The sequence below is a fragment of the Meriones unguiculatus genome, chromosome 16 (assembly GCF_030254825.1).
Source record: "Meriones unguiculatus strain TT.TT164.6M chromosome 16, Bangor_MerUng_6.1, whole genome shotgun sequence".
NCBI lineage: Eukaryota > Metazoa > Chordata > Mammalia > Rodentia > Muridae > Meriones > Meriones unguiculatus.
The window spans coordinates 1,658,413-1,678,978 of NC_083363.1; the positions used below are offsets into that span (position 1 = coordinate 1,658,413).

The following is a 20,566-nucleotide window of genomic DNA, read 5'->3' on the forward strand; positions in this document are numbered from 1 at the left end:
CTTGTAAGTGAACGCTCACCCAGCTGTGCTTGTGTGTAACTCAACACTCACCCAGCTGTGCTTGTGTGTAACTGAACACTCACCCAGCTCTGCTTGTAACTGAACACTCACCCAGCTGTGCTTGTAACTGAACACTCACCCAGCTGTGCTTGTGTGTAAGTGAACACTCACCCAGCTGTGCTTGTGTGGAACTCAAAATTCACCCAGCTGTGCTTTTGTGTAACTGAACACTCACCCAGCTGTGCTTGTGTGTAACTAAACACTCACCCAGCTGTGCTCATGTGTATGTAAACACTCACCCAGCTGTGCTTGTAACTGAACACTTACCCAGCTGAGCTTGTAAGTGAACACTCACCCAGCTGTGCTTGTAACTGAACACTCACCCAGCTGTGCTTGTAAGTGGACACTCACCCAGCTGTGCTTGTGTGTAACTCAACACTCACCCAGCTGTGCTTGTGTGTAAGTGAACACTCACCCAGCTGTGCTTGTGTGTAACTGAACACTTACCCAGCTGTGCTTGTAACTGAACACTCACCCAGCTGTGCTTGTAAGTGAACACTCACCCAGCTGTGCTTGTGTGTAAGTGAACACTCACCCAGCTGTGCTTGTGTGGAACTCAACACTCACCCAGCTGTGCTTGTAAGTGAACACTCACCCAGCTGTGCTTGTGTGTAAGTGAACACTCACCCAGCTGTGCTTGTGTGTAACTCAACACTCACCCAGCTGTGCTTGTGTGTAACTGAACACTCACCCAGCTGTGCTTGTATGTAACTGAACACTCACCCAGCTGTGCTCGTGTGTATGTGAACACTCACCCAGCTGTGCTTGTGTGTAACTCAACACTCACCCAGCTGTGCTTGTGTGTAAGTGAACACTCACCCAGCTGTGCTTGTGTGTAACTGAACACTTACCCAGCTGTGCTTGTAACTGAACACTCACCCAGCTGTGCTTGTGTGTACTGAACACTCACCCAGCTGTGCTTGTGTGTAAGTGAACACTCACCCAGCTGTGCTTGTGTGTAACTGAACACTCACCCAGCTGTGCTTGTGTGTACTGACCACTCACCCAGCTGTGCTTGTGTGTAAGTGAACACTCACCCAGCTGTGCTTGTGTGTAAATGAACACTCACCCAGCTGTGCTTGTGTGTACTGAACACTCACCCAGCTGTGCTTGTGTGTAACTGGACACTCACCCAGCTGTGCTTGTGTGTACTGAACACTCACCCAGCTGTGCTTGTGTGTCACTGAACACTCACCCTGCTGTGCTTGTGTGTACTGAACACTCACCCAGCTGTGCTCGTGTGTAAGTGAACACTCACCCAGCTGTGCTCGTGTGTCACTGAACACTCACCCAGCTGTGCTCGTGTGTAACTGAACACTCACCCAGCTGTGCTCGTGTGTAACTGAACACTCACCCAGCTGTGCTCGTGTGTAACTGAACACTCACCCAGCTGTGCTAGTGTGTAACTGAACACTCACCCAGCTGTGCTCGTGTGTAACTGACCACTCACCCAGCTGTGCTTGTGTGTAAGTGAACACTCACCCAGCTGTGCTTGTAACTGAACACTCACCCAGCTGTGCTTGTAACTGAACACTCACCCAGCTGTGCTTATGTGTAACTGAACACTCACCCAGCTGTGCATGTGTGTACTGAACACTCACCCAGCTGTGCTTGTAAGTGAACACTCACCCAGCTGTGCTTGTGTGTAACTGAACACTCACCCAGCTGTGCTTGTGTGTAAGTGAACACTCACCCAGCTGTGCTTGTAAGTGAACACTCACCCAGCTGTGCTTGTGTGTAACTGAACACTCACCCAGCTGTGCTTGTGTGTAAGTGAACACTCACCCAGCTGTGCTTGTAAGTGAACACTCACCCAGCTGTGCTTGTGTGTAACTGAACACTCACCCAGCTGTGCTTGTAACTGAACACTCACCCAGCTGTGCTTGTGTGTAAGTGAACACTCACCCAGCTGTGCTTGTAAGTGAACACTCACCCAGCCATTCTCCCTTTTTATCGGTGCTGAGAGCCCATCCTCTGCAAGTCGTCCATGCTGTTCCTTAGGCATTTTAGCTTTGCTCAGTCATTAAGAACGGCGGCTCGCGTTCATGGTTTTTGTGTCTTTGTCTAACACACCTTGTCTAACAGGTTAGACAATGCATGGAGCAACTACATTTTTATGGAAAAGTCAATCTTGTAGTTGGTTTTCAGACCTTTATCGATCTTTTTCTTTAAATTGAAAAAAAAGAAAAAGAAAAAGCCCCAAACACACTTTCAAGCCAATCTGCTGAAGACAGTCCCTCAGAGGAGGGCCTCTGATGGACTTCCACAGCACTGCTCATCAAGGTAGGAAAGCCAGGACAGGAAGTCAAACAGGTGAGGAACCAGGAGGCAGGAGCTGATGCAGAGGCCTTGGAGGGTGCTGCTTCCTGCCTTGCTCAGCCTGCTTCTACCACCACAAGTGTTTTGAGATGGGATTGGGTTTCTCTGTGTAGCTCTGGCTGTCCTGGAACTCACTCTGTAGAGCAGGTGGCTCACAGCCATCTGTAACTCCTTCCACAGGACCCTGCGCCCTCTTTTGGCCTCCATGAGATACAAGCTGTCAAAACACTTAGACACAATAAAAGTGTGAAATAGAAACAAAGAACCTAATCCACTGAGGCTTTTGGCCTTTTCTAAAGACACTTCAGCCTCAGAGAGCGTGACAGAGGGAAAGCCTCCCAAGTCCTGGACTGCTCCTCTGTGCAGACACCATCTTGTTCCTTGCCAAGCAGAGGCGTGGACAGGTGCAGGGAGGGGTACCGAAGGTGTGGGGCTGTGCAGCTGCTCCCCGGGATCCTGTGTTCTGGGCCATGTTTTCTGTAGACATCCATTTCCCCAGATCAAGAGCAAAACCATCTGCCCTTCAGAGCCACACCTGCCCTCAGGGCCTCCCAGTCCCAAGACAAACAGCCCTTTCCAGAGGCTCAGTGTGGACAGGACTATTGTTCAGGTGTGGGGTAGTCAGCAGCTCAGAATGGCCTGACACTCCCACAAGTGTCTTGACAAGGTTATGAGGACACACAGGTGCCCAGGCCTCCTTGAGAAGGAAATCCCTTAGATAATTAAATGCAGCATGGGAAATGGTCATTCTGGGAGCCATTGATTCAGGAAGCAGAAATCAGTATTTGAGGCAGGTCAGGTGAGCCCTTCAGTGAGTTGGGTCTGCTTGTGATACACCAGTTAGTGCTCAGGGAGGAGGCTGGCTGCACACCAGCATTCTAACGCAGTTTGACTAAACTGTCAGGACCTTAAATCTCAAACCAAGGACACAAGTTGCAGCCTGTCAGGCCATAACAGGAATGGGCTCATGGTTGGCTGCCTCAGCGAGGCCCGGTCCTGAAGTGAAAGCAAGGTCTGTGGGGCCAGTTCCAGGGGCCACACAGCTCATTCGGCTGCCATGGTGCACACTGTGGCCTGTGAAACCACTTGGGGCTGTGACTTTCACCTCACACCTCCCGTCCTCCAGGGATCCCAGTGAGCTGCCAAGAACCCCAAGATAAGCGGGAACACACCTACTCTACAGATGCAGATCCATGTGAGCTAGGAAGCTGGCTGGGCTTCACATGTGACCTTCTCAACTTCAGGTCAAAAGGAGAGAGGAAAGGCACACCTGACTTCTCCCACAGCTCTCAAAGGCTTCCAGCCCCGGCCCTGGTTAAGGTTTGCTCCTTTACTCTTCCCCCAGCCTGTCTACACAGCAAAGCCGGCCCGGTGGGGACATGCTGGGGCTGCAGCAGGCCCTGCTTAGACTGGCAGGAGGACGCCTGGGGGGCACAGGCCTGGTACAAGAAGCCAGGGAAGGAGATGACACAGCAGGACACTGACCTAGCTGCCCTCACCTTTCCTGGCACACTGCCCCACCCCCACCTTCCACAGACACTTTAGGGTGGGAATGAAGCCGGAAGAGAAGGCGGCTGGGGAGCCACAGCCTCTTGGGTTTGGGCCCTCCTCATGTTGACCTGCCCCACAATAGGGCTGGCAGCCCTCAGAGTAACGGACCCTGGGTGAGGCTAAACAGCAGTTACAGACAACACAGACACAGTCATTTCATTCTTAGTTTTGTTAAAAAACAAAAACAAACAACTCTGATAAACAGGAATCAGTTCAGGAGTGGTGGTGCCGCAGAGGGAAGCATGGACAGGACAGGAGGAGGGCTGTCAGGGGTGGGGGCGTCTCCTCCCTGATCCCGGGGTCTCTTCTACAAGACAGACTGCCACAGTGCAGAAGGGTGACTCCTCTACCGTGTCTGCTCAACTGAGGAAAAACACAGCAGTCACAATGAGACAGACAGACAGACAGACACACATACACACACACACACACACACACAGGCTCTCTTTCTCTCTCTCAGCTGTTTGGCTTTAGAGGATACATGAGGAAATGGAGAAAAGAGAAAACGTGATGACAGAAAGACCCCATCCAGCTTCTAACACCAACAGCATGGAAACTAGGAGGGCAGGAAGCCACCTAGTGGCCATTCATCATCAGTGACCACTACCCAGAAGGGTGTTCACAAGAGGCAGGAACAAGAAGAGAGAAAGCAGGATTCAGCAAGAGGTTTCTGCGAGTCAAGGCACTTGTCACCAAGCCTGATGACCTCAAGTTCACTCCAAGAAATCCACATGGGGGAAAGAACAAAGAGCCATCAGCTGTCCTCTCATCTTTACATGTGAGCACGAGAGAGAGACAGACAGACACACACACACACAGACACACAGGGGAGCGGCGTGCAGCGGGCGGTGCTCACTGTAGGAGGAGATGTCGATCTCGTCAGGCAGCTCACTGATGTTCACCTCGAAGCGGTCCTGCACGTCATTGAGGATCTTGGCATCATTCTCATCTGACACAAATGTGATGGCCAAGCCTTTGGTGCCAAACCGGCCTGCTCTGGCCACCTGAAGGAGACAAGGAGAAGAGTACAAGCCTCAAAGGGGAGACACCCAGGAGAGGAAGGTGCACAAGTTCACGGAGCTAGGATGGCCAGCTTACCCGATGCAGGTAGGTGTCCGAGTCCTCTGGCATGTCATAGTTGAAGGCGATGTTCACTCGCTCAATGTCCATACCTCGGCCAAACAGGTTGGTGGCCACGAGAATCCGGCGCTGGAAGTCCTTGAACTGCTGATACCTCGAGAGCCTGTGGCAGAGAGCAAAGGGAGGACTGGGACATCCTTCTCTCTGCACCCTCTCCCCCAGGACAGAAATCCCTGTCTCAGCCTCACCTCTCCTCCTGGGGCATCCCTCGGTGGATAGCAATGGCGGGGAAGTTCTGCTCCACCAGAAGCTGGGCCAGGGCGATGCATCGCTGCACAGACTTCACAAAGATCACCACCTGAGGGAGCATGCGCGTGAGGCGTGGACAAGTCTTCCACAACCACTATTCTTAAAAATGTGCACAGGTGTTTTACCTGCACGTATACCTATGCCCCTGTGCCTGTGACGGCCACAAGACAATTACAGGCAGAGGCTCTAGGCAAGAACTGAATGAATGAGGACCATCTGGAAGAGCAGAAAGTTCCCTTTGAGACAGGGTTTCTCCAGGCAGCACCAGTTGTCCTGAAGCCCATCCACCTATCTCTGCAGTGCTTGAGAGTAAATTTGTTTGGATTTTTAGACAGGGTTTCTCTGTGTAGCACTGAGTGTCCTGGGCTCACGCTAGACCAGGCTGACCTTAAAGAGACCTGCATGCCAGTGCCTCCTGAGAGCTGGGATTAAAGGTGTGTGCCACCATCACCCAGACCTGGCAAAAATTTTAAAGGAGTTCCCAGTACCTTATACCAACTTAAATGTCCTGTCATCAACGATCTTTCCTGCTCTTGAACCTGTGTGTGTGTGTAGGCCATGACACCTCAAACCAGCACACACCAGGGTGAGGCCTCCTCCGCAACATGCCAAGACTGAGAACGATAAGTCTCAAAACCCAGATGGTCCCGGTGTTCAAATGCTACCAGACACATGGCGGCTCTCCAGGTAGCGAGCACGGCTGGCACTGCTGTCAGGTGAGGAGAGGACTGCAGAGCCCTCACCTCAAGGCCTCTCCGCTTACTGACGTCATCAAGGACGCTCCTCAGATCTCTCCCCCAGTGGAGACTTGCTGCACCGCTCTCACCTCCTCCAAGCACAGGCTACTCGTGCACAGGGCTCTGCCCAGTGCTCACACCCACAGACCCTCAACACTGACCTGGTTGAACTCAAGGACATCGAGAAGGTCAAAGAGCTTCCGGTTCTTCTCGTTGTCCTTCAGTTTCACGTAGTATTGCTGCAGCCCGTGCAGCGTCAACTTGGTCTCGTCATCCACGAAGATCTCCATAGGCTGAGGGGAGGAGGGGTGGGGCAGGAGGAGGGCAGAGTGGGGGGGTTAAACCTGGGGGGGTGGAGGATTCGGATCTCCAGTACACCCCATGGAAGGATGGGGAGGAGACAAGACTGGAAGCCCCTCCCCACCACAAAGAACACTCTGTACTGAGGCCCCTTTCCAGTTACATGTGGCAGCACCCACATTGGCTGAATATGAAGAAGCCCAACTGAGAATGGGGACAGGGAAAAGGAGCTCTGCACAGAGCAGCAAAGCCCCAATGGCAAGGTGGACGAGGAACAACTGGAGATGGGGGGCTGGAGAGACTGTCTGCTCTTCCAGAGGACCTGAGTTCAATTCCAGCAACTACTTGGTGGCTCACAACCATCTCTCCTGGGATCTGATGCCCTCTTCTGGCCTGCAGGTACACATGCAGACAGAGCACTTGTATATATAAAATAGTCTTAAAAAACGAAACAGACAACCAAAAATCCACCTGGAGCTGGTGCTCAAGCAGCAGGAGGCAGTGGTGCCAGGACAGGGGTAACGGTACCACAAAGGACAGGGACAACCGTCCCACTCAGCTGTCCTCTCGGTGCACATCAACAAATGTCCTCAAAACCAGAAGGTTGCAATGGACACCATCAAAAGGCCATTTAAAGCCGGGCATTGGTGGCACAACCTGTGCTCCCCAGCTCCCTGGTGGCTGAAGCAGGAGGATCTTTGGAGGAGCAAACACTGCTCAAGGTGAGGCAGCCTGCTCTGAAGCACTGGGCCAGCTTCAGGAGACTGGCCCCTGAATTCAGTCAGACCATCTACACTGGGGGGTGGGGAGGGCGAGGGATCAGCTAATGTTCCCACACAACGGAACCTCAGGCTCCCCACATCTTCTGGGCTGGTCAGGGCCACCCTTCTGAGCTCACTCAATTAGCACAACCTTGCCTTTGCCCCACTCTCTCTGGTACCAGGCAGCATCCCAGTGGCTTGTCCTGACCCTCTGGGGTTTCATTTGCTCTGGAGTCCCCACCCTCTGAGATGCCCACAGACCTCCACCGCTGAGCCTGTCTGCTTTCCTGGACTCTTAACCAAAGAGCATAGCTTCTCTCCCTCTCCCAGCAGCTGTGACATTTGCAGCCCGGCTGCCCTGTTCTCTCCTCCCAAGTTCTAGTACAATGGTCCTTTAGGTGAGAAAGGCAAAAGAAAGGAATTTGCCTTACAGCTCATAAAAAGTAAAAATAAGCAGACCCACCCCTAACCCTTGAAGGGAAGGACGCATAAATATGGAAATGGAAACAGTTCTCCCAGGGAGGATGTTCCCCACTCTCCATAGTGTCAAGAGATTCACAAAGCCAGGGACCAAGAAGGCAGGCTCCCCAACAAATCTCACAGCCTCCTCCTAACTGCCCCAAGCCCAGCCCAAGAAAGCCATCTCCTCAAGGGAAGGGACAGGGAGGGGTGGGCAGGACCCCACCGCTCAGTCTCTGCACTAACACCCACTTGGTGACATATCAGTGCAGCTTCCCATTTGACTTCTACCAAAACCCTCAAAAAAAAAAAAAAAAAAAAAAAAAGAATTCCCACCACCCCACTCAGGACACCCCTCCCCCAACAATATGGGGACCACGGGGTACAGCACATTAGGTTCAGGGAAAACCGGGAACAGAAAAAGAGGCTGGCTTGGTCCTCAGCATCCGGGCCGGGTTCCCGAGGCCTCCGCTGCTGCCATCCGCCGCTCGCAGGTCTGCATTCCCCCGCCGAGCCTCAGCGCTTCTCTGGTGCCAGCTCATCACCCACAGCTCCGATGGGCACAAGGAGGTATGTGCAGGAAGGAGTAGGGGACTGGGGGCTGAGGTGCCAAAGGCCCCCGCCCCTGGAGGTTGGGAAGGGCAGATTCCTGGTGCTGTTTGTTGCTCTTCTTCTGGACAGGCCCTGACCCTGACTGTCCCTCTCTTGCTCTCCTGCCACTGCGATGTGTGACCTTCGGTGAGCCGAGGCTCCAGCTGAACGCTCCATGCCGCCTGGAGGGTGCGTGGCGGAGGGGGGTGTGGAGGAGACGACGGGAGGGTGACAGGGCATAAAATCTTGCCCTACCCCCGAAAGGGAGAAGAGGTTCAAAAATGTTGTGTTGTGAAATGTCAAAAAAATGTCAAGCACTACCCGCTCTCACGTTAACCCGACCAAGTCTTCCGGAGTTTCCCTGGCACGCAGACCCTACCACTAACTGTCTCTGCCTCTGTGTTTCTTCAAGGAGTTGTTGCTCCCAAATGGGCACAATTTCCCTTCTTGGTGCTTGAAGGACAGGGGAGTCTGGAGGAAGAGGGCGAGGAGAGGGAGGAGGCAGTGGGCGGGGAGTGGAGGGAGAGAAGGTAGAAGGGTATTTACATCTTGCATGAACTTGCGGCAGACTGGGCGTATCTCTTTGCTCAAGGTAGCACTGAACATCATGACCTGCTTCTCATGGGGGGTCATGCGAAAAATTTCCTGGACATCCCGACGCATGTCTGCAAGAAGAGAATTTACAGAAGAAAATGAGTCTGTGACTTATGAGCAGTGAGGCCACAACCACTGAAAACGGAAGGAAGTCACTCCAGGACTGTGACCTCCTCTCCACCATCACCCGAGCAGGCTGGGTTTGGTGGCACATGCCTGAACTCCTAGCACTTAGGAGGTAGAGGAGGAGGGACCAGGAGCTATGGATAGTAACAACACAGAAAAAGCAACGCGTCGACAAAGACACGAGGTCAGGTTCCACTCCTGTTTCAGCCACCAAGTATGACTGAACCTAAAGTCCAAATTCCCAAAAATGGTGACGAGGCTCAGGGACCATCTTAAACACGAAGCACGAAGGTTGAGAGTCCAGCAGCTAAGGGCCCTCGCTGCTCTCTCAGAAGACCCTGTACCTTAGCTCCAGGGGATCCAATGCCTCTGTCCTCTATGGGCATGAGCACGTGTGCACACATACACAATAAAAATAATAAACTTAAACCTTAAGTTAAAAAAACCTATTTTTCCAGGTGTGGTCATGCACATCTTTAACCCCATCACCCAGGAGGTAGAGGTGGGCAGATCTCTGTGAGTTCTAGGCTAAACAGGGCTACATAGAGACCACGCATGGACACGCAAGAACACCAACACCCATCTCTGAAGGCCCTTCCCCAGCTGCTCTTCCTAAGCCAGTCTCCAGCTCACTCTGTGCTTTCCACCTTCAGCTCTAGTCTCACAGCCCTGTTCAGCCAGGCAAACATGGACTCTCTACGGCTCACCATTATTCTGTCATCTTGGGACAGCCAAAGGCCATTTGGAAAGACTTTTTCCTGGAGTTCCACCCTTTTTCTACTCTGCCAATTCAGTAAGATCAAACTCTTTTCCTGGTTTGTTTTGTTGCTTTTTAAGCTAAGGTCTCACTATGTAGCCCTTGGCTGGCCTGTGACTCATATCCATCTGGGGTTAAAGGCATGTAAGCTTATTTCTTCCTTTTTTTTTTTCTCCTAAGCTTCTCTACATAGTCCTGGATAACCATGAATTCTCTACAGACCAGCCAGAGACGCTCCTGCCTTAGACTCTGGGAAGTGCCGGGATTAAAGCACCACCACCTGGTGCCACATCATGGTTAAACTTATACTATGTATGTATGTTCTTGCTTGCATGTAACATGTATGTGCCTAGTGCTCAAGGAAGCCAGAGGAGCTGCAGATCCCCCTAGGAACTAAAGCTCCATCACCTCTGAAGAGCAGCCAGTGCTCTTAACCACAGAACCAGCTCTGCAGCTCTTCCCCCACAGTTCTTGCTCTGCTTTTAATGTGTGCGTGTTTTATCTGTACCCTACTTCTGTATGGTGCCCACGGAGGCTAAGAGGGAGGAGATCCTCTGCCATTACAACCATTATAAGCTGCCACGTGGGTGTGAGGATCCAATCCAGGTCCTCCCAAAGGGCAGCCCGTGCCTTTTCTCTAGCACCGCCCAGAAAAACTTGGGATGAGAACTTTCTTCACCCCCACATAGCACACTCCAACCTGAGCACATGACCTGCCATGAACATAACGTTCCCCAGATGAAGCCCAGAATCTACCTCCAGAACCCTGCTCCCGTGTGAACCGTGACCACGCTTGCTATGCTGGGATGCAAGGGCTGGCACGGCCTGCTCTAGCTGAACAGTACAGCATCTGTCCATAGGGAAAGCATGGAGGAATGGCTTCTATCAGCAGCTCATTTCACTCTGCACCACAGAAAGGTGTGGCTTCACCACACAGCACACATCAGCTCACACAAGGCCCCAGCTCAATGCCCAGCCCCAGGGGAAGAAAAGGAGACCCGGAGCCATCAGTCATGGGTGATAGATCAAGAGTCGTCCTTGCACACAAGTGCTCCTGAGTCCAACAAGCATCATCTGGCTCCACGGGCAGCTCCTCACACGCCTGAGACCGGCCAGGCACCGCCAACTCACCGAGCTGTTCAAGCATCTTGTCACACTCATCCAAGATAAAGTGTTTAATGTGCTTGAGGTTCAGGCTCTTATTTCGAGCCAGGGCGAGAATCCTGCCAGGAGTGCCCACGACAATGTGTGGGCAGTTCTTCTTCAGCACCTCTTCATCCTTCTTGATAGACAGACCGCCAAAAAACACTGCCACCTGTCAGGCGACAGGAGAGTCACAAGAAGGAAACCGAGGTCTCAGGTGCTCCCATTCTCTCCCCACCTCCTTTTTTGAGACAAGGTCTTACTGTGTAGCCCTTGTGGCCTAGAACACGCCTTGTAGACCAGTCTGTCTCTGTGGCCCAAGTGCACAGGGAAGGCATGGCTCTCCCTGGCCAACACCAGCGTGCCCTGACTTTTACCTGACTGTACACTGTTAGCTGACAGGGCTGCAATGACTCCCATGCCTCCAAACATCCAGGCAAGGCACAAAGTGAAATGCTCAGCCTGCAGGGCTAGTGGGGAGTAGGGGTGGGCGGGCAGTCTTTGCTTCCCTAGACTTTGACAGGACCTCTCTATGCAGCCCTAGCGGGCCTAGACAGTGAGGCACATGTGACACTAGAGGCCTCCACACAAGAATGAAGATAGCAAGAAGCCACCAGGTAAGTGTGAGGTACCACAAACAAACAACAAAAACAAACCCACAGTCAAGCTTTCCTAACTGAACTGGCATTCAGACAGTCTATGGCTCTGGCTGGCCCGGAACCTCTGCCTCCTGAGATGAAGGCCATGCCTTGTGTGTCCACTAGGTGAATGCTGGGATCTGAGCTTTAACACTACTTTTAAACACATGGACTTGTCCAGTGTCACGGGGAAAAAAATACTCAGGAAGTTTGTTTTATGGGAAACAACTTCCCCCTTCTCAATCCCAAAACCACAAATGGTTAACAAGGTATGTGGCAAACAGGAGCATTCCTGTTCAAAATGTTTTCCCTTGTATCCATCAAGCTTTCAAACGTCAAGTTTCAGTCTGTAATAACCTCTGAGGGGAGAACAAGCCAACCCCAACTCAGGGAGTGACTCCACAGGACACTTTGTTAAGAGTCAAGAAAATACAGAGAATTCTGATCTTCCCACTAGGAAGGTAACTGATGAGGGAGGGGAGGCATGGCGCTCTCAGACCAACCAGCTGATCCACAAGCTCACACACCACACCCAGCCTCGGATTTGAACCCAACACTAGGAGCTTTCTGAGTAACAGACTCAGGGAGCTCCGTGCTCTCTCTATAGGACAGAACAGCTCCAAGAGCCTCTGCTTCCTCTTGCCACAGCCTGTCCCACTCTCAAGTAATCCAGCAAGTAGCACAGGAGAACAAGCCAGGTGGCAAAAGCCTGTCCCAACTACTCAGGAAGCTCAGGCTCACGCTCACGGCCTGCTGTGTCTAGGCTAAGGCCTACCAGTCTAACTTGGAAATAGAATCGTAAATATAAACTCAGGGTCCAGGGGCAGCCGAATTTGCAACCCAAACCTATTACCCACCTAACTAGTCAAAGCGTTCTGTGGCAGAACCAGCAGAGCTCACCCAGAGCTCAGGAACACACACCTGTGTTCATACCACTGAACCGGCAAGGGCAGCCGCACAAGAGCACCCGAGCCTGTAGGAAGTCAGAAGTGACAGCACAGGGCCTCTTGCAGCTAAGCCTTAATCACTGTGCTCCCGAGTTCCCGGGGCCTCCAAGCCCTCACGCCTCCCTGTGCCGGGTCCCCCCCTCACCTTGACGTTGGGCATGTACTTTGAGAAGCGCTCATACTCCTTGCTGATCTGAAAAGCCAGCTCCCGAGTGTGGCACATCACCAGAACAGACACCTTGGAAGGAGCAAACAGGGGCAAACACACCAGTCAGTCCTCTGTCACAACACAATGCGCCCCTCAACAGCCGGGGAAGGCCAGCTCCAGGTTATCGACCCCAAGAACCCCCAGCCCCGGCCCCGGCGTACCTGCCCGGTAACCGGCTCCAGCTGTTGCAGTGTGGCCAGGACAAACACCGCTGTCTTTCCCATGCCTGACTTGGCCTGGCACAGAACATCCATCCCCAGAATGGCCTGGGGGATGCACTCATGCTGGACTACAAGGACAAAGGAGAGAGTCATTTTTGCACCCCTCCAACCCTCTTTACTCCTAGACGACACACGGATTTTACCTGGTCCCTGTTACCTTTCAGACCCTGTCCTACCTCTGTCCCTTATCACATTTACACCTAAATCAAACTTTCCTAAGCGCATCCTTGCTCCCGGCCTCCTGGTGCCACGAACCCCCCCCCCCCCCCAGCAACAGCTCACCATCAGCGTTCTGGCTGTCCCTATTTTTCTTACACTAACAATCCATGAATTGGATTGCCTGCCGCAGGCCATCTCTCCTATGTAAGTTGCTGTGCTTTTGGGTCACATAACCCGATAACCTGGAACAAAATGAAGGACTGGGTACCTGACCCAGAAGCCAGCCTTTCTAGACTGATCATTACGGCTTTCAGACACCACAGTTGGTATGGCCCAAAAGAGGGAAACTAAAGGTCCAACCAGACCCTCTCCAAGTCCAAAAACTCAAAAAGAAAACCAAGCAAACAAAGAAGCCAGGCACAGAACAAATGGCAATCCTGCCTGATCGGGACCTACAAAAGCCTTTTCTACTGCCAAAGTTTTGGGTACATTCTCATCGCTTGGCCTATCCTAAGTACAAATCCTGCGACCTGAGACAAGAGCCACACTTTGTGTCCTAAAATGGGATCTCTAAGCACAATGATAAAATATACCCTCTGATGGATGCTCAAAGCCACAGTCGACGATGGCCCGGAGGAGCTCCGGCTTGAGCAGGAAGTCTCGGAAGCCGGAGCTGTGGATGGAGACGTAGGAGCCCTTGACATCTTTCTTGGCGGGAGCTTCAGTCCCATCACCCCCAGCTGCTGTCTCCACCTCGTCATCTTCATAGTCCAAGAGCTCATTGTCCACATCATTCTCTGCCATAATTGGGCCGGCAGGAGGGGGAAGGGAGGTCTCTGAGTCAGTGGTCCCAGAGGAGGTAAGGAAGCAAAGGGAAAGGGGTGAGGAGTAGCAAGGGGAAAGACGCTAGTTTCCAACAGAAGAGCTGGGAGAGGGGACAACAAAAAAGCGGAAACACTCATCAGTCGTGAACAGTCTTGTCCACCCCCACATCCTTCCTATTAGCCCTCAACTACAAACCTCTGCCCCGAAAGAAAAGTCACAGAGATGCAAGACAGAAAAAAAGAACAGCAAATAGGAAAACAGAAAAAAAAAAAGGAAAGGAGCGGTCTCGACCGAGAACCAGACTTGGGACCACCCTTGGGCCGGGGAGAAGCAACTCAGAGGTGAACACGACTCTCGGGAGGGTGAAGACCCAGAGGGCACAAGGAGACAGAGGCTGCGCTCTCCCCATCACCTCCCGGTGTTGGTCCCCACCATCTTCAGCCATCAGTCAAGGGTGATAGATCAAGGTCAGCACTGCGCGCGAAGCGCTCACTTCCCCAATGAGAACATCATGTGGCTGACATTCACCTACTAGGAGGCTCCCGCGTGCCCGTTCTGGCGGCGCACGCCAGTGACCCCAGGTCTGGGGAGGCAGAACCAGGAGGGAGGGTGGGCGAGGAGGCCCACTGCAATTAAACTGTAGGTGCAGGGGCATGAGCGGCCAATTTCAAAACAAACTGAAACCGCCGGGGGAGGGGGGGGTGTCTACAGTTAAAGGATAGCGGTTGCTTAGCAACGCGAGGCCGTAAGGCACATCCAGAAAGCCACAAACGAGCGGGGTCACGGGCGAGAACGAAGCAACGCTCTGCGGCTTAGCGATGCGCCAGGCGGTCTCAAAAACCGTCCCGGCCCGCTGCGGTCGGGCAGCTCTGCGAGGGCCGCGCGCTAGCACCGGCGGTGCAGGAAGGCAGCCGCCTCCAGGGCGCGCCCGGTCAGCGCGGGCCCGGAGCACGATCCCCTCCTCCCGCGGCGGACCGAGACGACGCCCGGAGGGCGGCCGAGGGGCCCCGCCCTCCTCCTGGCGCCGCCTCCGGCCGCCGCGGCCGCGGGCCGCCCGAGGACCCACGGCGCGTCCCGGAAGCAAGGAAGCACAATGGCGGCCGAGGCCACCATCTTGGGTCGTCCCCCGGCTCGCCTCCCAGCTCCCGACGAGAGCGGCTCTCCACAGGGGCGGAGGACGACGGGACGGGGCGGCCGGCTGGCCCCGGCGGGCAGAGCGCGGGCCCGGCCAGGGCTATCAGGGGCCCGCGCGGCGGCAGGAGCGGGGGGACGCGCAGATGGCGGCGGATGGTGCCCCGGGCCCGAGCTTACCGAAGCACCGCGAGCGTGTATGGCGGCGGCGGCAGGGACGGAGGCGGGAGCCCGCCTTCACTTCCGGCTCCAGCCCTCTCCGCCCTCCTCCCCGGCGGCCGGGGCGCAGGCGCGGGGTGCCGGAAGCCCGGCCCGGACACGCCTCTCGCTGCGCGCGCACCGGGGCTGCTCCGGGACGCGCCTAAGGGAGCCTACCCTGCCGCCGCGGCGCCAAGATCACGTCTCGTCCGCCGTCCCCTCCCTGGTGTCTTTCTACGCCTCTCCACGCCCTTCAGCTCCACGATGGGCTTCGCGTCTTTGTTCGCCACGCCAGGCTTCTCTGTGGACACCTCTCTCCGGGCAGCGGGGACTGGGCGCGCAGGGCGGGAGGTTCTCACGGGGTCCTCGGCCTGGTAGTCAAGGTGACCCGAGGGCGGCGGAGCTTAGTCAGGGCGGGGCGGGGCCACGCTCTGTACGTCGCGGGGAGAACACCTAGGATTTATCCGAAATGATGTCGGCATGTAGCAGCTTGGGAGCTGGAGGCACGATCTGTCCGACGTGCAGCAAGTGGGTGGCGTTGGAGGGGCGTGCGGCGTCCCACAGTTATTAGGAACTAGAGCAGCCCCGTTGCTGAGCCTTGATCTCCCCTTCGCTGGTGTTTGTGGTACTCCCTTCTCTGAGAGGCTGCAAACAGCAGAAGTGATGTCCGGCTGCCTCGCTGCGTAAATACAAGAGCCAGCTCTCCCCTTTGTGCACACTGACACTAAGTAGCTATCATTGTTAGCAGCCAGCGGGCTGCGTTCTGCTCAACGCGCAAGCTCGCCGGGCTGGGCCTGGCAGCTTTTGATTCCTCAGCGTTTGACAGCTGGGGGCGTAGCCCGTGGCCCCCTCAGGTGTTGGCATCCTCGTGGAGACCCCAGTCTTAAGACGCGGACCGCACAGCGTTTGTATAAGAGGCGGTGGGGGTGCCAGAGAGTCGGGTATCTGGACCTTTGGCTTTGAAGAGAGTTCCCAGGAACTCGGCTAGAGACCCTGTCGGCAGCTCTCCCAGCCACATCTGTCTTCCTACCATAACCCGCTCAGCCTAAAAAGCCAGAGGAGACCTCTCAGAAGAAGCTTGTTATGGGACCTAATGTCGAAGTACTGAAGAGGCTAAAATAGTAAGGCTTATCCCAGCTGACCTTCCAAGTGAGCCAAACATCCTGCTTTACAACCACAAAGGGTGTTTGCACCAATCATAGCAAACTCGTGCAAATGGAGGCTTGTGTCTGCACCAATCACAGTACTAGGCGCTTAACACGTCCTCCTGCTACAGGACTATGGGAAGCTGCGCCGCACCACAGAGGGTTGGGGGGCCGGGCAGGACACACGCCAACCTGGCTGAGGCCACACCTTCAGGAGCTGGAGCAATTAGCTGTCCTCACCACGTCACGTGTGGTTTTCCTCATAGCAGTTATAGCCTGTTCAAAATGGCCATTCTGGCTGTTTGACCGACCGTCCTGCTTAAGGCAGCCAAGGCAGGAAGGACCTGCCCAACAGCCAGCAGCGAGTCAAACTACTGCCTGTTTACAGGAAGGTGAACGTCAGAAGAGCCCTTACAATAAAGATGTGAAGAGCTCGTTAACAGCGATTTTAACAAGGCTTGAAACCTGGGCCGTAAGCAGGGCACAGTGGCGCCCACCTGCACTCCCAGCCCTGGGGGGGCAGAGCAGGCGGGTCTCTGTGAGTTCAAGGCCAGCCTGGTCTACAAAGTGAGTCCAGGACAGCCAGGGCTACGCAGAGAAACCCTGCCTCCAAAAACCAAAACAAAGAAAGCTGGGCTGGTGGCCTAGCGCAAGCCCTCCCCATCTGTCTTACCTTTCATATTTATTTATTGTATGAATGAGTGCTCTATCTGCATGTACACCTATGTGCCAGAAGAGGGCACCAGACCCCAGTATAGATAGTTGTGAGCCACCATGTGGTAGCTGGGACTTGAACTCAGGACATCTGGAAGAGCAGCCAGTGCTCTTAACCTCTGAGCCATCTCTCCAGCCCTGCACTCTTGCTTTGTTAGTGAGTTTGAGTCTGTTCTATAGCCTACACTGGCCTCAGACTCTCAATTGTCCCATCTCAGCCTTCAAGTGCTGGGATTAAAGGAATAGTGGCCACGCCCTGGGCCACTATTCCTATAAACATAAGCAAACAGAGAAGTAAAGCAAGATGGCCAAAGCAATGCAGCTAGAAGAGGAACACCAGGATGTAAGCCTCCAGCTTCCCATTAAGTCTGTCTCCGTCTTCAAAACTCTGGTGGGTTTGTGTAGCTACTTCCCGTCCTGACTGAAACACTCCCTCCTGATGAGAGTGGAGCAACCGGGAAGACTGAAGCCGGAGCCCCTGAGCCCCTCTCCCAGACTACGTCAGCAGTACAGTTCTGTGACAGGAGGCTCGGGTGGGCCTGTGTGCAAGTCACGCAGAGGACTCTGGTGATGGAGGGTGGCTTTCTGATGAGACTACTCCCATGGGTAACCTACCACCACGCTGCTGCCAACAACTCCCCCTTGGTCTGCCAGGCTGGACTGGGCACAGGCTTCTTTGGTCTTGCCTTCCATAGTGAAGAGAACCGATGCAGGAATGGCAGTCACGGACCGGCAGCTCCCACTCCTGAGCACCATTTTATTCCACAGCATTTGCCAGCTGCCAATCATGTCCAAGTGCTACCTGAGCTTAGGCTCTGGGGACACAACAACCTTATCACCACATATGTGAGGAGAGCCAATACCTCAACATAAAGCCGAGCCAGGCATGGTGATGCATATTTTTAATTCCAGTATCCAAGAGGCAGAGGAATGTGGGGCTCTGTGAGTTCAAAGCTAGCCTGGTCTCCATAGCAAATTCCAGCACAGTCAGGGATATGTAGTAAGATACAGAGTGACTCTCTCTCACAAACACACCCCCCTCAGGTGCTAACAGTGCTGTTCTGACTTGCCCACTTTTCTCTTGCAGTTATAATGTACAGCCCTCCAGTCCCAAGAACCACACACTTGAGAGAGAGAACACAGTGCTATGAGCTTTTGTTTCTCCAAAAGTTTCCCAGTGTTTGGGGGATACATAAATGCAGAACTCTGAGGAAAGTGCATCAGAAGGAGAAATGGTGAGGCGGAAGGAGAACGTATCCATCCCTGCTTTATTGACACTGCAATTACATACGGAAGTGAGGTGCTGAGGGCACAAAACGGGGTCTGTGCTTGTGGTGTCGCAGCGTCACTTGGCTCTCGAAAGCAGTAGCTGGGGGGCGGGCAGATAAAAGGGGCCAGCCAACGAAGAGACAAAGACAAATACTGAGAGGTTCAAAATATACTTGGGACTCTGAGGGGCTAATGACGTCACCAGGGGTCATGACTGCCATTGCGAGCACGAGAAGGGGATCCTTGAGAGGATTACCAGAGTCACAATGACAGCAGAACTAGAGTGCCAGGAAGAAAGTCAAGGAAGCATTGCTAGGACTCGGCAGGCCAGCCAGGGGTGGGGTCATAGCACGGGTTTGCCACTACTACCATCTAGAACCACGCTAAATCCTTACACGGGAGGACTCACAGCAGACACCTGACAGGTAAGCAGCTTACAAGGACACCGAGGCCTCCTGTCCCAGTACTGCAGCCAGCAGGGAGCAGGGGTGGAGAGGAGCAGAAATCCGCCACCCCTGAAGTCTGGGTGCCTGCCACCACACACATGCTCCCAAAGGGATCTGATGAGGGCGGCGTGGGCTGTCCATCCTGTTTCCAGTGGGTGTCCAAGAACACAGAGGTGGAATAGGCTATTTGTAAGTCTCACGGGAGCATATTGGATTCTGTCACCACCCAGGAAGAGATTATTATGCGAAGTGATTTTTAGGGTGAGGTGGGGGGACTATGGATTGAGCCCGGGCTCTGTGCATGCTACACAAATGATTTTGACTTGCATTTCTCTGTGGAAGGAGCAGGCAGAGGAGTGAGACTCCAGGGATGTATCCCTAAGCAGTGGTTCTAGACAGTAATCCGGTAGTTGGGATGGACCTGGGGCCTGACGTCGCAGACCATGCCGAGAAGCTGAGCCAGGACGCGCTCCCGGTTTCTCTGCTGGGAGCTCTGCATGCCCTGGACCTGACGCCTCGTGGCCTGCTCCACCTCGGCAGACAGGTTCCCCTGAGAGCCCATGGCCTGGGGAGGTAGCGGGAGTAGAAAAACAGACACAGAGAAAGGTCCCAACATGTAGAGGGAATGACCCCAAATAAAGCCTGGGAAGAAAACTATTCCCACTCCACAAAAAAATCCAGAAACCAAACAGGTCAGCATAATCCCTACTTCTAAGACATGCAACCTCACCCTAAAAACAAAACCAAGCCTGTAAAATCCCCATCTTCTCACCACAACAACCGTAACACTCGGTCACCCACCATCAGCGTTGCTACACTCCACACAGACGGTGAAGGCTGCCCTCACGTGTCCCCTGAAACTCCAGACCTTCCAGATCCTGTCAAAGCTTTACCATTGTGGTCCTTGTCAGGGCCTCTGAGGCCCTCAGATACCCCAGTTTCCTGTTGAGTCACCTACATAACATCTTACAAGGGGCGCCCACCAATTTGCACCTGGGCCCATCCCTGCTCCCCCTGCACTCACCGCCTGCTGCTTGCTCTGGAACTCCTGCTCCCGCTCCCTGCGGTACTGCTCCACCTCCATTTGAGCCTCCTCCTTCGCCTGCTTCAGTCGCCGGGCCTTCCCTGGAAGCAGAAGGACAGATATGGACCCCAACACACAGCCAGGTGTGTGAGCAGGGATCGGCGCCTCCAGAAAGTTATTCGGCCTCCTGTCCATCAACCAAATGCTCGACAGTCCCCAGCTCTGTCTCCTATCCCTGGGTTTCCCCAAGGACTCAAATGTCCCCTCTCCCGGAGCCCTCAACTCTCCTTCCAGATTCCTAGGAGGAAAGAGGAGGCTCACTCTTCCTGGCATCGGCCACCTTCTCCGCCGCCCGCTTCTCAGCTTGGAGGAGCTGCTGGATACCCTGGGACTGACTAGCCATTTTTGCCACTAGTGAGGATGCTGTTTCGAAGGCGACCAAGGTAGCAGCCGGCTCCCACCCCACAGCGCCTACTCCTCCGGCCCGTTGCTGCAGTCCTCCACTCCCACTGGGTCTTAGTGCTGCCGTTTTCACTCAGCCTCCTGCGCCGGGTGGGTGGCTCATCCTCAGCCGGTGACTGGTCCTCCCTGCGAGCCTCACCGAGGTAGTGCCCCGCGCGGCCGCCCGAGGGCAACAGAGACCAGCCTTGCTGACTATCTGCTGCAGGTGCAGGGCCTGGCCGCGCCCCCGAGGTCCGTGAGGATGAGGCCGGGGGAAGAGGAGGGTGCGGTGTTTGGGTGGGAGACGTTGAGTGGCGGTCTCAGAGGAGACGCAGAGACGATGAGGATGGAGTGGGGAGGTAAGGAGCAGCGCGCGTCACCGCACTCCGAACGCTGTCTCTCCACGCCTCCCT

The 20,566-nt window shown here is 54.3% G+C and overlaps 2 protein-coding genes and 2 non-coding genes across 8 annotated transcripts; all 4 read right to left on the reverse strand.

The window, feature by feature from the left end:
• Positions 1 to 4,084: 4,084 nt before the first annotated feature.
• On the reverse strand, positions 4,085 to 15,428 carry Ddx39b (DExD-box helicase 39B). 3 transcript variants are annotated; one of them, XM_060369030.1, is made up of 11 exons: positions 15,292 to 15,428; positions 13,554 to 13,885; positions 12,742 to 12,869; positions 12,518 to 12,610; positions 10,776 to 10,959; positions 8,714 to 8,832; positions 6,218 to 6,349; positions 5,259 to 5,368; positions 5,029 to 5,173; positions 4,787 to 4,934; positions 4,085 to 4,293 (listed from the first exon to the last, which is right to left on the reverse strand). In XM_060369030.1, the coding sequence occupies exons 2-11, from the start codon at positions 13,762 to 13,764 to the stop codon at positions 4,277 to 4,279; spliced, it is 1,287 nt and encodes a 428-aa protein (XP_060225013.1). In that variant the 5' UTR covers positions 13,765 to 13,885; positions 15,292 to 15,428; the 3' UTR covers positions 4,085 to 4,276. The 3 variants fall into 3 exon arrangements, with proteins under 3 accessions (XP_060225013.1, XP_060225012.1, XP_060225014.1); XM_060369029.1 differs by lacking the exon at positions 15,292 to 15,428 and adding an exon at positions 15,097 to 15,251; XM_060369031.1 differs by lacking the exon at positions 15,292 to 15,428 and adding an exon at positions 14,314 to 14,332.
• Positions 10,647 to 10,723, reverse strand: LOC132648447 (small nucleolar RNA SNORD83). Its single transcript, XR_009586847.1, has one exon. It is a non-coding gene; the product is annotated as a small nucleolar RNA SNORD83 (small nucleolar RNA).
• Positions 14,225 to 14,303, reverse strand: LOC132648446 (small nucleolar RNA SNORD83). The gene has a single exon (XR_009586846.1). It is a non-coding gene; the product is annotated as a small nucleolar RNA SNORD83 (small nucleolar RNA).
• A 2,794-nt stretch (positions 15,429 to 18,222) lies between the features above and the next one.
• On the reverse strand, positions 18,223 to 20,313 carry Atp6v1g2 (ATPase H+ transporting V1 subunit G2). Of its 3 annotated transcripts, none has more exons than XM_021655885.2 (3): positions 20,174 to 20,313; positions 19,713 to 19,813; positions 18,223 to 19,253 (listed from the first exon to the last, which is right to left on the reverse strand). In XM_021655885.2, the coding sequence occupies exons 2-3, from the start codon at positions 19,770 to 19,772 to the stop codon at positions 19,080 to 19,082; spliced, it is 234 nt and encodes a 77-aa protein (XP_021511560.1). In that variant the 5' UTR covers positions 19,773 to 19,813; positions 20,174 to 20,313; the 3' UTR covers positions 18,223 to 19,079. The 3 variants fall into 3 exon arrangements, with proteins under 3 accessions (XP_021511560.1, XP_021511558.1, XP_021511557.1); XM_021655883.2 differs by having other exon boundaries at positions 20,034 to 20,261; XM_021655882.2 differs by having other exon boundaries at positions 19,713 to 20,176.
• Between the last annotated feature and the right edge of the window lie 253 nt (positions 20,314 to 20,566).